Genomic DNA, 14,714 nt, shown 5'->3' with positions numbered 1-14,714 from the left:
TTGATTGAGGTTCTGAAGCAACAGGATGCATTTCTTCATCGACTGATGGAACTGCTTGCTCCCCTCGACGAGATCTTCTCTAGAGTTAGACTCTGGTTCTTGAGTAGGATTTGAAGACATAGGAGAAGTAGATGATGTAGCATGAGCTTCTGTAAGAGATGTACCTACAGCATTGGAGAATGCATGATCTTCATCGCTTCTGGATATAGATTTTGCATTAGATTCATGTCCAGAAACTACTTCTTCTTCGAAGATGTCTTCAAATAATTGAGCCAACTCCGATTCACTGGGTTTGCTAAGTGCTGAATCAGATGCTCTTCGTTGAAGTTCGAGTTCAGAATTGTTGTGTCCAGAAGTCATTGGGGTAGAGTCATCGAAGGACACGTTGATGCTTTCAATAACAATTCTAGTCCTTTTGATGTAGACTCTGTAGGCTTTGACGGTTTGAGAATACCCCAGAAAGACTCCCTCATCGGCTTTCTTGTCAAACTTGCCAAGATATTCTCTATCGTTGAGTACAAAGCATTTGCATCCAAAGACATGAAAATATTTGACGTTTGGTCTTCTTTGATTGATGAGCTCATATGAGGTTTTCTGGTGGCTCTTGTTGATGATTGATCGATTCTAGGTGAAGCATGCTGTGGACAATGTAGTCCTTTTCTTTTGGTTTGAATGTTTATGATAAACACTGATGATTTGGAAATCATGAATTGAATGTTTAATTTATGTTTGTTTACCTTGATATTATATGTTGAAAGCATAAGTGGTGTAACGAAGGTTTAAATTCCTCAAAGATTATGTTAAGACGTTAACATAAATGCATAATGTATGTCGTGCGTAGAGTAGCTATCTGAGTCGTAACACTTAAATAGTAATAGCTTATGACTAAACCTCAAATGGTTTGTGTTTTAGAAATATGCCTCCGAGAAGGGAAGATCCCGAACTCGCAAGACTTGTGTCTGAGCAGGTACTAGCAGCACTCCCAAACATAGTAAGCCAAATAGCGGCAGGTCTGAATGCTAACCGAGAGAACAACCCGGGAACAGGCACGAATAGAGATAGGGAATGCACGTGTAAGTCGTTCCGAGCCTGTAAGCCTAAGGAATTTCATGGAACTGAAGGAGCGGTTGGACTGTTAACCTGGATAGAAGGAATGGAATCTGTCCTTCATATAAGTAAATGTACTGAAGGAAACAAGGTGGAATTTGCTGCTTGTCTTCTGCAAGGACGAGCGCTGAATTGGTGGAACACACAGGTACAAACTCGAGGCCGAGATGCAGCCAATAGACTATCATGGGAAGAGTTTAAGAAAATGCTCAAGGAGGAGCACTGTCCAAGGAGTGAGATCCAGAAACTAGAAGCAGAATTGTGGAACCATCAGATGAAGGGAAATGACGTGGACTCATACRCTGCACGTTTCCATGAGTTAGCCAAATTGGTGCCACATTTGGTGACGCCCGAGGAGAACCGAGTTGATCGATATGTTTGGGGCTTGTCTCCTGTAATCAGAGGGAATGTGACTTYGGCTKACCCRAAAACCCTACAAGAAGCAGTGWAATTAGCGACAAGGCTCACCAACAWTKCAAACCGTTCGGGAGCATTCACAAGTGACAAGGCAAGAGSAAAGAGGATAATGGAGGAACCTGTTAGAAGACAGTTTGGAAGAAGGATGGGTAAGGAGCAGAGAGTATCAGGAAACTATGGAATTCAGGCACCGGCGACCGAGAAAGGGAAAGGATCATACACAAAGTGTGACAAGTGCAACAAACAACACCTGGGGAGATGTATCACATGTCTTAAGTGCAAGAGGACAGGACATGTTGCAAAGGATTGCAGAGTCGGAGAAGGACGGGTTTGCTTTGAGTGTTGAAGCCCAAACCACTTCCGAAACGCTTGTCCTAGAAGAAATCAAGGGCCCTACACAAATCAAGCACGACCAACCAATCAAGGGAACCAAGGGGGTCAGGCACGAGGTCGGGTGTTCGAAATTGGGACAGAAGAAGCAAGGCAAAATCCTGATGTGGTCACAGGTACGTTTCTCCTAAACAATCATCTTGCATCCGTACTTTTTGATTCTGGAGCAGATAGGAGTTATGTGTCGCTAGATTTTAGGCCAAAGATAAACATAAGACCCCAAAAGTTGAACGAAGTATATATAATAGAATATGCTAGCGGAAAGAAAGTTAAGGTTAGAGATGTGATCAAGAACTGCACTCTAAACTTGGTAGAAACGAATTTTAGTATTGACCTAATCCCAATCAAAATAGGAAGTTTTGATTTAGTCGTGGGTATGGATTGGTAGTCTGAAAACCGAGCCAAAATTTGTTGTGCTGAAAATAAGATTCGTATACCACTATCAGAAGGAAGAATACTTGAAGTACACGGAGATTAACCAAGGAGGGATCTTAAAATAGTGACATGTATGAAAATGCGAAATTACATGAGGAAAAATTGCGTTGCATTATTGGCACATGTTGTGGATAGGGAGATCAAAGAGAAGCGTATTCAGGATCTCCCGATAGTGCGAGATTTTCYTGAGGTATTTCCAGATGAATTACCTGGATTACCCCCGCACAGACAAGTAGAGTTTCATATTGATTTAGTTCCCGGAGCTGCACCCGTGGCAAAGTCGCCTTACCGATTAGCACCATCGGAGATGCAGGAATTATTAGAACAACTACAAGAGCTGCTCGATAAAGGATTCATCAGRCCTAGCTCTTCACCCTGGGGAGCTCCGGTTCTTTTCGTCAAAAAGAATGATGGATCTTTCCGGATGTGCATTGATTACAGAGAATCAACAAGCTGACCATCAAAAACCGTTACCCCCTTCCTCAAATCGACGACTTGTTTGATGAACTACAAGGTGCTACGTACTTCTCAAAGATCGATCTTCGTTCAGGATATCACCAGATGAGAGTTCGCGAAGAAGACATTGCTAAGACGGCGTTTAGGAGTCGATACGGTCATTACGAGTTTCTAGTCATGCCTTTTGGATTAACAAACGCTCCGACAGTCTTCATGGATTTGATGAACATAGTTTGCCGACCGTAGCTAGACAAGTTCGTGATTGTGTTTATAGATGATATATTGATTTACTCACGAGATAAGAAGGAGCATGAACAACATTTAAGGTTGATCCTAGAATTGCTCMAGAAGGAAAAGTTGTACGCCAAACTTTCCAAATGCGAATTTTGGATTCGTGAAGTGCATTTTCTGGGCCATGTAGTCAATGAGAAGGGAATCCATGTTGATCCAGCTAAGATCAAGGCTATCAAGAAGTGGGAAGCCCCAAAGACACCAACGGAGATTCGTCAATTTCTTGGTTTGGCAGGTTATTATAGGCGATTCATTGCAAACTWCTCCAAGATCGCGCAACCACTGATGACCCTAACGCAGAAAGATAAGAAATTTATTTGGGGCGAGAAGCAGGAAGAAGCATTTCAGACACTTAAGCATAAGTTGTGTAATATGCCGATTCTAGCATTACCAGAGGGAACAGATAACTTTGTGGTGTACTGCGACGCCTCGCATCAAGGACTGGGGTGCGTATTGATGCAGAAGGACAAAGTTATTGCGTACGCATCGAGGCAACTAAAAATCCATGAAAAGAATTACACCACCCATGACCTGGAACTTGGAGCAGTGTATTCGCACTCAAAATCTGGAGACACTATCTCTATGGCACAAGATGCACTATCTTCACCGACCACAAAAGCCTTCAACACATTAACAAGATGCACTATCTTCACCGACCACAAAAGCCTTCAACACATTCTTGATCAGAAGATGCTGAATATGAGGAAGAAGAGATGGGTCGAATTACTCAACGACTACGATTGTGAAATAAAGTACCACCCAGGAAAGGCTAACGTTGTAGCAGATGCTCTGAGCAGGAAAGAAAGAGTGAATCCATCGAGAGCATGAGCTATGGGAATGTTGGTACAAACAAGCTTAAAGGCTCAGATTCTCGAAGCCCAAAAAGAAGCTCTGAAAGCATAAAATCTGAAGGACGAGACCCTGCATCAAGTAGAGAAAAAGTTTGAAGTACGATCAGATGGGATACGCTACTTTAAAGATAGAGTATGGATTCCAAAGGTCGACCATCTGAGATCGACAATCATGGATGAAGCACAGCAATCGAGTTACTCAATCCACCCAGGAACGGATAAAATATACAAAGGATTAAAAGAGCACTATTGGTGGCCAGGAATGAAGAAAGATGTGGCCCTATACGTGAGTAAATGTTTGACTTGTGCGAGAGTCAAGGCGGAACACTAGAAACCATCCGGTCTCCTACAGCAACCAGAAATCCCAGAATGGAAGTGGGAGCAGATCTCGATGGACTTCATGACCAAATTACCCAGAACCAAAAATAAGCATGACTCGATTTGGGTAATTGTGGATCGACTCACGAAATCCGCACATTTTCTACCTATTCGAGAAGATTTCAACTTAGAAAGGCTCGCACAACTGTATGTCAACGAGATCATTATGCGTCATGGAGTACCTGTTTCAATCATTTTAGACAGAGATAGCCGTTTTACCTCGCGATTCTGGAAATCATTACAAAAGGCGATGGGCACAAGGATAGATTTAAGTACTTCTTATCATCCTCAAACCGATGGGCAAACGGAAATGACTATTTAGACATTAGAGGATATGCTGCGTGCTTGTGTGATAGAATTCGGAGGTAGCTGGGATGATCACCTACCGCTGGTTGAATTTTCCTACAACAATAGCTATCATACGAGTATACAGTGCGCGCCGTACGAAGCCCTTTACGGACGCAAGTGCAGATCATCACTCAACTGGTTGGAAGTTGGTGATAGTCAATTAACTAGGCCAAACATTGTTCAGGAGACAACAGACAAGATCAAGACGATCCAAGAAAGGTTAAAAGCGGCCAGAGATCGCCAGAAAAGCTATGCGGATAACCGTAGGAAGCCACTAGAATTCCAAGTTGGAGATCAAGTGTTATTAAAGGTATCACCATGGAAAGGGCTATTACGTTTTGGGAAGAAAGGAAAATTAAGTCCAAGATATATTGGTCCGTTCAAGATACTGGAAAGGGTGGGACCAGTTGCTTACAAACTCAATCTATCGCAAGAGCTCAATGCCATTCATGACACCGTCCATGTATCGAATCTCAAGAAATGTCTGTCAGAAGAATCGTTAGTCCTTCCTTTGGAAGAGATCCAAGTCAACGAACAGTTACGCCTTATAGAAGAACCAATTGAAATTCTAGACCGTGAGATCAAGCGATTGAGGCGTAGCAACATACCAATCGTGAAAGTTCGTTGGAACTCAAGGCATGGGCCGGAGTATACCTGGGAGCGAGAAGATTTTATGAAGAACAGATATCCCCAACTATTCACGATAGAACTGTCCGGAAGTTGCAATCATTAAATTTCGGGACGAAATTTCTCTAACAAGGGGAGACTGTGACAGCCGTCAAATTTGAACTCACAGGTTAGCTCTTATTAAGTTTGTATTAATGTTACTGAAGATAATTTATAAGATTAGGAATTAGTTAGGTTAGTTTGGTCGAAAAATTTCTAGAGATTCCGGCAGTTGCTTAGAAAGTCCGGTTCTGACCCGAAATTATCTGAAATGTCCCATACAGTACCAAATGCTCTAATTTATACCCAATTTATATAAAACACTAAGTTCTAGTGTTTTAAATATAAAACCTATGAACTCACCAACTCTTGTAGTTGACACTTGTTTTGCCGTGCTTTTTTAGGGTAAGAAAGACTCATGGTGACACTTAATAGAAGCCGTGTCACAATCATCGCTTTCAAAATTTCTTTTGTGTTTATTTTGTAAACTTGTATTTGGGATTGTAAACTTTGGTTATGATGTATTTATGTTTTAAATAGTATGGTTGTGTTGTTTATACACTATTGCTATGAGACTCTACCTGCCATACCTCGCGTTTCCGCTTTAGCGGAGTATGACAACGGATTTGCGAGAGAATTTTCCCTCGCTGATAATCTGCATTTTTTTAGTGCATGATGTGTTATTTATAGAGAACAAAGGACTATATGCTCACGTATTGGAAATCAGATAATTTGGAGGTTCTCAGGTATTCTAACTGATTTTGCGGGTTGCAAAGATAACAGTTGCTCCATGTCAGGTTACATCTTTATGTTAGCAGAAGGAACCAGTTCATGGAAGTCTGCCAAACAGACCCTTATAGCTCCTTCAACCATGGAGGTAGAGTTCATTGCCGGTTATGAAGCATCAAATTAAGGGATATCAGATATGGCTCCGAAACCTTATCAATGGGTTGTGTATAGTAGATGGCATTGAAAGGCCACTAAGGATTTACTGTGATAATAAAGCAATTGTACTTCACTCTAAAGACAATAGAAGCTCTACGAAATCAAAATTCATTTATATAAAGTTTGTAGTTGTCAAAGAAAAAATTCAGAATAAATAGATTAGTATAAAACACAGAGAAACAAATTATATGCTAGAAGATCCACTAACACCTAAATGAGACATTCTTAGGTTTATCATGAGCATATCCACCGCTTAAATTGGTGTTCTTTTAGATTTTACCTTGGTTTAGTGGAGTCTTTTCCATGTTAGTTTTATTCTACTTGAGGTATTGAACTATTTAGTTTTTTGCAAAATAAAGTTCATGGTCATTTATTTATTTCAAAATCTATTAATGTGATATGTTTACATTACAATAAGAATTATAGATTGATTTCTTTAAGAATAAAGAAGGATAAGTTGAAAATGAGATCAAGATTCATGCAATTTCCATACAACTCATCCATGTTTGATCTATGTCATTAAGCGTTTTAGTATAGTGATCAAGGTTTAGTGACGACTGTAATATGACAAAAGTTACGGTGGTTCAATTGTTAGCACATAAAAATAGATTGGTTATTGAAAGGCTGAAGATAAATAGCATACAAAAGCGCGCCTAAGGAACCAGTCCAACATATAAAGCCTAAGTGAGACATTCTTAGGTTTTCTCTAATAATTTATGTGGGTTTATATGAAGTAAATTATTTAAGCTATTTAAATGAGTCATTATATTAATCTAATTAATATAGGCCATACTCTTTTATATTAAGAGGCACAATTAGGGTTTAATGGGAACCCTAACCATGTGTTTATAAGATGGTCATGGTTCCCAATATACCAAAGCACAAGAATAGATTTCTGAATCCCATCTATCAAAAGTTGGCCGTTTGTGAAGAACATTGAGGGCGTTGGTTGAGGAAGATCATCATATCATCTCGGTTTGTTCATCGTCAAGGTTTCGCATAAAAAAGAAGCTAAACCAATGGATTCAGGTATGTCTTTCATTTCTTAATGATTTAATGGTATGGTCTGATCCTTAGGATTGATTTGGATAAATTTTCAATAAATACTCTCTGAAGGATGGTCAATTTAGTGTTCGAAAGTACTGATTCAAACGCTTGACATGAACCCAATTGAAGAATTTCTCACTATTATAACCAGGTTTCTACAAACATGGGTCAAGGTAACCTTATGTGTTTATTATATGAATTATGTGATAGCGTGCATAATTATGATAATACTTGCATAGATTATGTGTGCATGTGTGGTAATATAACATTCTGCATACATGTGGAAACAATACACAAGTATAGGCGGTTATATGTTAGAATATCATTATTATATATATTTTAACCTCAAAACTTCATGGTTAAGAAAGAATGATTTTAAATCATTATCTTCCACCACCTATGAATTTTATATTGATAAAAGACTCCACCGCCTTGTTGAAATCATATATATATATATATATATATATATATATATAGAAGAAAAAGATAAGATGCAATCTTATCATTTTAGAAAAAGAAGTCTATTTTGGGAAAGAAGAGTTTATGGCGGTGAAGAACAATTATTGAGGAAAAAACTATAGTGTTGAAAAGTTCTTGAAGAGTCTGTGTTATGAAGGTGAGTTTAACTACTGTTTTGATATAACCTATGAGTTTTTGATTACTGCTGCTTGCAAACTATGAGTTTTAAATAGCTTTTGATTATAAACTAAGAATTTTATCTACTGTTTGATATTATAGAGATTATTGAGTATTGAGGATTTAAAGATTTCAAAGAATTTGGTAAAACTGTTTCTAATCAGTTTTAAAGGAAGATTTTGTGATTCTAGAATTTGAATCTATTTTGAAAAGATTATAACGAAAAATGTTCTCTAAAAACATTTTTTGAAACAATACTTTGTTTGGGAAGAACTAGATGAGTTGAGCAATCATATATAGAACAGAGTATTCTTATGATTTGGAAGGTTTGAATATAAACCTATTTTGAGAATATGATTAGTTAAAAACTATGAACGAGGTTCACTCGGACATAAATGTCTGCAGCCTGTCATTGGATGAAATAGTTCATATAAATTTCAGGGGAAATAAGGATGGTCGTTGTGTGTGATTGTTGGACCAATCTAGGGAACCGCCCACGTGATATTGTCCGCTTTGGGTTTGACCAACCTCTCACGGCTTTAAAACGCGTCACTGGTAAGAGTAAGACTCCCACTTCCTTATAAGGAAGCCGAATCCCCCTAGCCTTACCGATGTGGGATGCTCCTGCATTGCTACAGGAGCGTTGGGTTTAAGAATCGCGGATTTGACCGGCTCGAGGGAACATTGAGGCTTTCTGTCCCCAACATTCCCCCCCACATCGGTGCGGCCCTAGCTCTGATACCAATTGTTGGACCGATCTAGGGAACCGCCCACGTGATATTGTCCGCTTTGGGTTTGACCAACCCCTCACGGCTTTAAAACGCGTCACTGGTARGAGTAAGACTCCCACTTCCTTATAAGGAAGCCGAATCCTCCTAGCTTCACCGATGTGGGATGCTCCTGCATTACTACAGGAGCGTTGGGTTTAAGAATCGCGGATGTGACCGGCTCGAGGGAACATCGAGGTTTTCTATCCCCAACAGTGATGGATAGCTATTGCTATAAAACAGGGCATTTATGGATGTAATAAGGATGGTCGTTGTGTGTGTTCATGGTATAACTATTGCTATTATATAGTCTAAGATTACAACAGATTGGAGTTCTCGGTTCTTTGTGATTTGAGGATTCAGAGATGTTGTTCTTATTGGAAATAATAGTATTGATGTTATGGTTACGAGAAAATATGACTTATGGTCATTAATTTTAAATAAAAGTATTTTGGATCAGAATGTTCATTCTTATGAGGAACCAGAGGAGCTCTGGTTGGTCCTTACTATTGGACCAGAGGAATCTGGTTAATTTGATTTAAGAAGTATGCTTGTTCTTAATAATTGGACCAGAGGCTCTGTATCTATTGATAAGAGCTTCTGTGTCAAAATTTGTATTTTAAGAAGTTTTAAAAGAAAGGGATTTATACTTAGTTTTTCTACTAAAAATAGACCAGAGGGGCTCTAGTCGACTTACACATTGAACCAAAGGCTCTGGTTGGTCATAACTTTTGAACTCGAAGCATTGGTTAGTACAACCAAAGGCTCTGGTCGAGTAAGAATTCTGTATAACTATTCTTTTTATGAAAAGGCTACCTTATTGGTTGGAAGCTTAACTAAGAAACATTATAAGAGATTATACGAACCAGAAGCTCTAGTTAGTACAACCAGAGGCTCTAGTCGAGGAACCAAAAGCTTTAGAAAACAGAGAGGCTCTGGTCCTGTTTATTGAAATATATTCGAAAGTATGGTTTTGGAACCAGAGGTCCGATGGACCGAAACAGAATAAGATTTTCAGCCTTCATTGCACGGGATAAATTATTTGAATTAAATGTTTTGGTGATCTTCACCCTGCATTACATAAAAGGGAATCTCACTAGACGTTCATGTCTACCCCTCATTTTGTGTTTTCAAAATACGTGTGCAGGTAATGATAATATGGGAAAGAGCATTATGTGAATTACTTCCTTATGTGTTTAGCTACGTGAAGATCTTGATTAGCCATATTTTTGGAGTATAGATGCTAGGGTAAAAGAACATGTACTTTTTGAAATTTTGAGTTATGTAGTTTACATCATAGACTCTTGTATTATGGACGTGTTTGGGAAAAAACATGTATTCTATATATATGAAATATGTGTTATATGCAATATATGGATGTAGGGGTGTTACAGAGATGGTATCAAAGCCTGAATTTAAGGGATTTAGGTATTCACATGCATGATGCCTAGACTTAAACTGTTCTATTGCATATTAAGGGTTTAGACAGAGTTAGCACCATTGGAATAAATATGATAAGTTAAGAGATCAGTGTGTAAGGTATTTTCGGATTACATCTAGCCAATGTAATTTTGAATCTACAGGTACATAACTGAACTTGGAAACTTTATTATATTTGGGAATGTGAAAATTTGTTCATTAAATTTTGAAATCGACAGATGACAAGCGGATCTAGAAGGTCAGAAAGGATCACCCGCCCCAACCCCACTAATGAAGAAGAGGATTCTCCTATTATTGCTCCTATTGGTACCTTTGAGGGCAGAGGCAAAAGCAGAGGAAGGGGCAGAAGCATAGGTCAAGGCAGAGGGCAAACCAGAGGCAGAGCTAGTCAACCAGAAAATAATGCAGATCAAGAAGAATCCAATTCTAAAAATATGAATCAATAACAGATACCACAACCAGAATATGTGACTAGAGATATACTTGCTGAAGAAATGAGAAAGATAAAGGAAACCTTGACTTGCATTATGGGGATTCCTGCCAGAATCGAGACTGGCAGAGTTGAAATTAATCCAGCAGTTCCAATTATCAATAATCTGGAAGGAGATATAAATATGTTCTTAACCTGCAAACCACCAACATTCTCGGGAGACAAAGATCCAGTTAAACCTATGTGTTGGATCAAAGAGATAGTGTCTGTATTCAACACTATTCGATGTGCAGAATCAGATAAAGTCAGATTTGCAGTTTTTGTTCTGAAGTCAAATGCCTTGTTTTGGTGGGAGGTAAAATCTTTGATCAAAACAAATAGTCTACAAACTATGACATGGGAAGAGTTTGTGAATAGATTCAAAGAACAATTATGTCCTAAAACAGCGGTTAGATAGATGGAAGAGGATTTCTTAGAACTAGAACAGAACTCTGGTTCAGTCAGAGAATACACGGAGAAATTCATAGAATATTCAAGGTTTGTTGAACATTACATCTCAACAGAGGCTAGAAAAGTACAACGATACATTTGGGGTCTAAAACCATCCATCAAGGAATTTGTTATAGCAACTGTAACAACCCACAACTTCCACATACATATAATCCACATAATCATATTCACATAACACAGAACGTAATAATCTTTACAAAATACAGACTAACAAAAACTTTCTTCAATACATTTGTGAACAACTAAGTTTTAACATTTCTAAACTTTCCCCTTGCCTTTATCCTGCGAGGTATGCTGACCTACAAAACCGGTTAGTCCAACAACTGAGAGTTAGACCCAAAAGGTCTAGTGAGTGTACAAATCTCATACAAATAACTTACTTTCCAAAGTAACAGTTTAGAATCAAACCTGTACATATACAACATTTTACCTATAACTAGTTATAAAATATTTTCCTTTTGCGGTTACACCGCCATTTCATCTCTCTCGTGGTTACACCGCCATTACATCTCTCTCTCACGGTTACATCGCCATTACATCTTTCCCACAGTTACAGGGCCATTACATCTCTCTCTCACGGTTACACCGCCATCACATCTCTCTCTCTCTCTCTCGCGGTTACACCGCCATTACAAACCTCTCTCTTATAGTTACACCGCCATTACACCTATCTCGCGGTTACACCGCCATTACACCTCTCTCACGGTTACACCGCCATTACATCTTTCCCTCGCGGTTACACTGCCATTACCATGATAAGAACATTAATTCAAAATAAAGTTTGATTAATGTCAATCGGATTTGAAATCCGGACAACACTACCCGGATATGAAATCCGGACAACTTAGCCGGATATGGAATCCGGTCAACACTTGGTTAAATATACTGGATGGTCCTTGAATGATTTAATCCTTAAACTGGATGATGCTTGAACAGTTTAGCTCTAAACCACATAACACTTGGGCGGTTTAAGGCTAGATCGGACGATACATGAGCGGTTTAATGTGAACCTTGGTCAATACTTAAATGATTTAAGAAAACATCCGATTGCCTCTTGGGCGGTTTAGGACAAATCCAAACGACCCTTATCCGGTTTAGATAGAACCCGGACAACACTTGACCGGTTCAGATGAAATCAACACTTGTCCGGTTTAAGGTGGTATCCGCGCGATATAGTGATATTCATAGTAAGGCAATTTCAAATATTATTGAATTGTATGCAACATTTAATAATAGTCAAAGCATAACTCACTCACCTTTGATTGATTTTGTCCGATTATTGTATGCGGTTTACCTTCACAATCTTTATTCTCAATGATTTTTCTCTCCACCAAAGAATTCCCAACCCTTTTTTCTTTCATATGCACTTGCATATAGCAAGTGCATAGCCGCCTTTCTTATAACAAAATCACACTCACACACCATAAATATACATACACCTCTAATATATACATATAATTGTATTTCTAATTTTCTTAAATCAAAATTAATAACCCGATCTTACAACATTCCATCCTTACAAGAATTCCGTCCCAGAATTCCATTTAAGCAAAAAGGTAGGGATACTTCATTCGAATTTCAGATTCTGATTCCCAAGTGGCGTCTGGTCCCTTGTGATAACGCCACTGAACCTTTACTAACCCAATCTTTTTGTTCCGCAACTTCTTTACTTTGAAGTCGGTAATTTATTCAGGGGTTTCTTCAAAGCACAATCTCTCGTCTACCTTAATTTCGGGTAGCGGCACTGCCACATCTAGATTTATTAGACACTTCCTTAAATTTGACACATAAAACGTGTCATGGATCCCACTTAACTCTAAAGAAAGTTCTAATTTGTATGCCACTTACCCAACCTTTCCAATAATAGAGAATGGTCCAACATACCTTGGACTTAACTCTCCCTTTTTACCAAAACGTATCATTCCTTTCCAAGGTGATACCTTTAACATCACTTTATCACCTTCTTGGAACTCAATCGACTTCTGACGTTTAACATCCCAGCTAACTGTTTTTCACCTATTTCATTCCAACACAAAGGAGTTCGACATTTTCGTCCATACAGAACCTCGAAAGGTGCTTCCTGAATACTTGAATGGTAGCTATCCCATGATCCTCCGAAATCAATTACATACGCTCTAAGCATATCTTCTAACATTTGGATAGTTCGTTCACTTTGTCCATCTGTTTGAGGGTGATAAGCTATACTTAGCTTAATTTGTGAACGAACCCATCTCTCTTTGGAAACTCTTCCAAAACATAGAAGTGAATCGACTGTTTCTATCAGAAATAATTGATAAAGGAAAACCATGACGTGTCACTACCTCATCAATGTATAGTTTTGCCAAGCTCTCCATTGAATAGGATTTTTTCATAGGTAAGAAGTGTGCAGATTTGGATAACTGATCTAATATCACCCATATAGCATCAGAACCTTTTGATGTTCTTGGCAATTTGGTTATGAAATCCATAGTGATGTGATCCCACTTCCACACTGGAATTTCTAAAGATTGCAACTTACCATAAGGGCGTTGGTGTTCAATCTTTACCTGAAGACATGTTAGGCATTGCTCAACATGCTTAGCTATATCCTTTTTCATACCTGGCCACCAATAGTGTTGCTTCAAATCCCGATACATTTTATTTGTACCTGGATGAATTGCAAAACGTGACTTATGAGGCTCACCCATTATACGTTTCCTGAGATCACCATAGCATGGTACCCAAATTCTTTTCTGGAATTTCCAGAATTCTCGGTCATCTCTCATCAGATCAGATATTAATCCACTCAATCTTTCCAGTTTAATCTTATCTTCCTTCATGGCCTCATGTTGAAACTCTCGTAACTCTTCTTGAATACTTGGTAACAACTCAACCTGTAGAGCTATAGCTTTGATAGTTCCRCTWTTCTCTTGTCGGCTTAATGCATCGGCCACTACGTTTGCTTTTCCTGGGTGATACAAAATTTCACAATCATAATCACTAACCAATTCCAACCATCGTCTCTGACGCATATTCAGTTCTTTCTGATGGAACAGATGCTGCATTCTCTTATGATCTGTGAAAATTTGACATTTCGTTCTGTATAGGTAGTGCCTTCATATTTTCAAAGCGAATACTACTGCCGCCAATTCCATATCATGAGTAGGATAATGCCTTTCATGATCTTTTAACTGTCTGGAATCATAAGCTATTACCTTTCCACGTTGCATCAGTACACAACCCAAACCTATCTTTGATGCGTCACTATATACCACAAAATTTTCCATTCCATCTGGCAAGGATAGAATTGGTGCACTGCATAACTTATCCTTTAATATCTGAAAGGCCTGAGCTTGTGCTTCATCCCACTCATATTTCACATTCTTCTTTGTCAGCTTTGTTAGTGGAGTAGCTATATGAGAGAAATTCTGTATAAACTTACGATAATACCCAGCCAAACCCAGAAAACTTCTAATTTCAGTTGGAGTCTTTGGGGCTTCCCATTTTTCAATGGCTTCAATCTTCAAAGGATCCACTTGAATGCCTTCTTTTGAGATAACATGCCCCAAAAACTGAACTTCTCGTAGCTAAAACTCACACTTTGACATCTTGGCATACAAT

The 14,714-nt window shown here is 38.7% G+C and overlaps 1 protein-coding gene across 1 annotated transcript; it reads left to right on the top strand.

Moving 5' to 3' along the window:
• Window positions 1–916: 916 nt before the first annotated feature.
• On the top strand, window positions 917–1,870 carry LOC112503103. The gene has a single exon (XM_025107174.1). The coding sequence runs from the start codon at window positions 917–919 to the stop codon at window positions 1,868–1,870; it is 954 nt and encodes a 317-aa protein (XP_024962942.1).
• Window positions 1,871–14,714: the final 12,844 nt, after the last annotated feature.

This window comes from Cynara cardunculus, unplaced genomic scaffold, assembly GCF_001531365.2.
Source record: "Cynara cardunculus var. scolymus isolate 2C unplaced genomic scaffold, CcrdV1 Un_Scaffold_2521, whole genome shotgun sequence".
Taxonomy (NCBI): domain Eukaryota; kingdom Viridiplantae; phylum Streptophyta; class Magnoliopsida; order Asterales; family Asteraceae; genus Cynara; species Cynara cardunculus.
The sequence above is the reverse complement of the archived record's forward strand: the minus strand, read 5'-3'. Positions and strand labels throughout refer to the sequence as shown.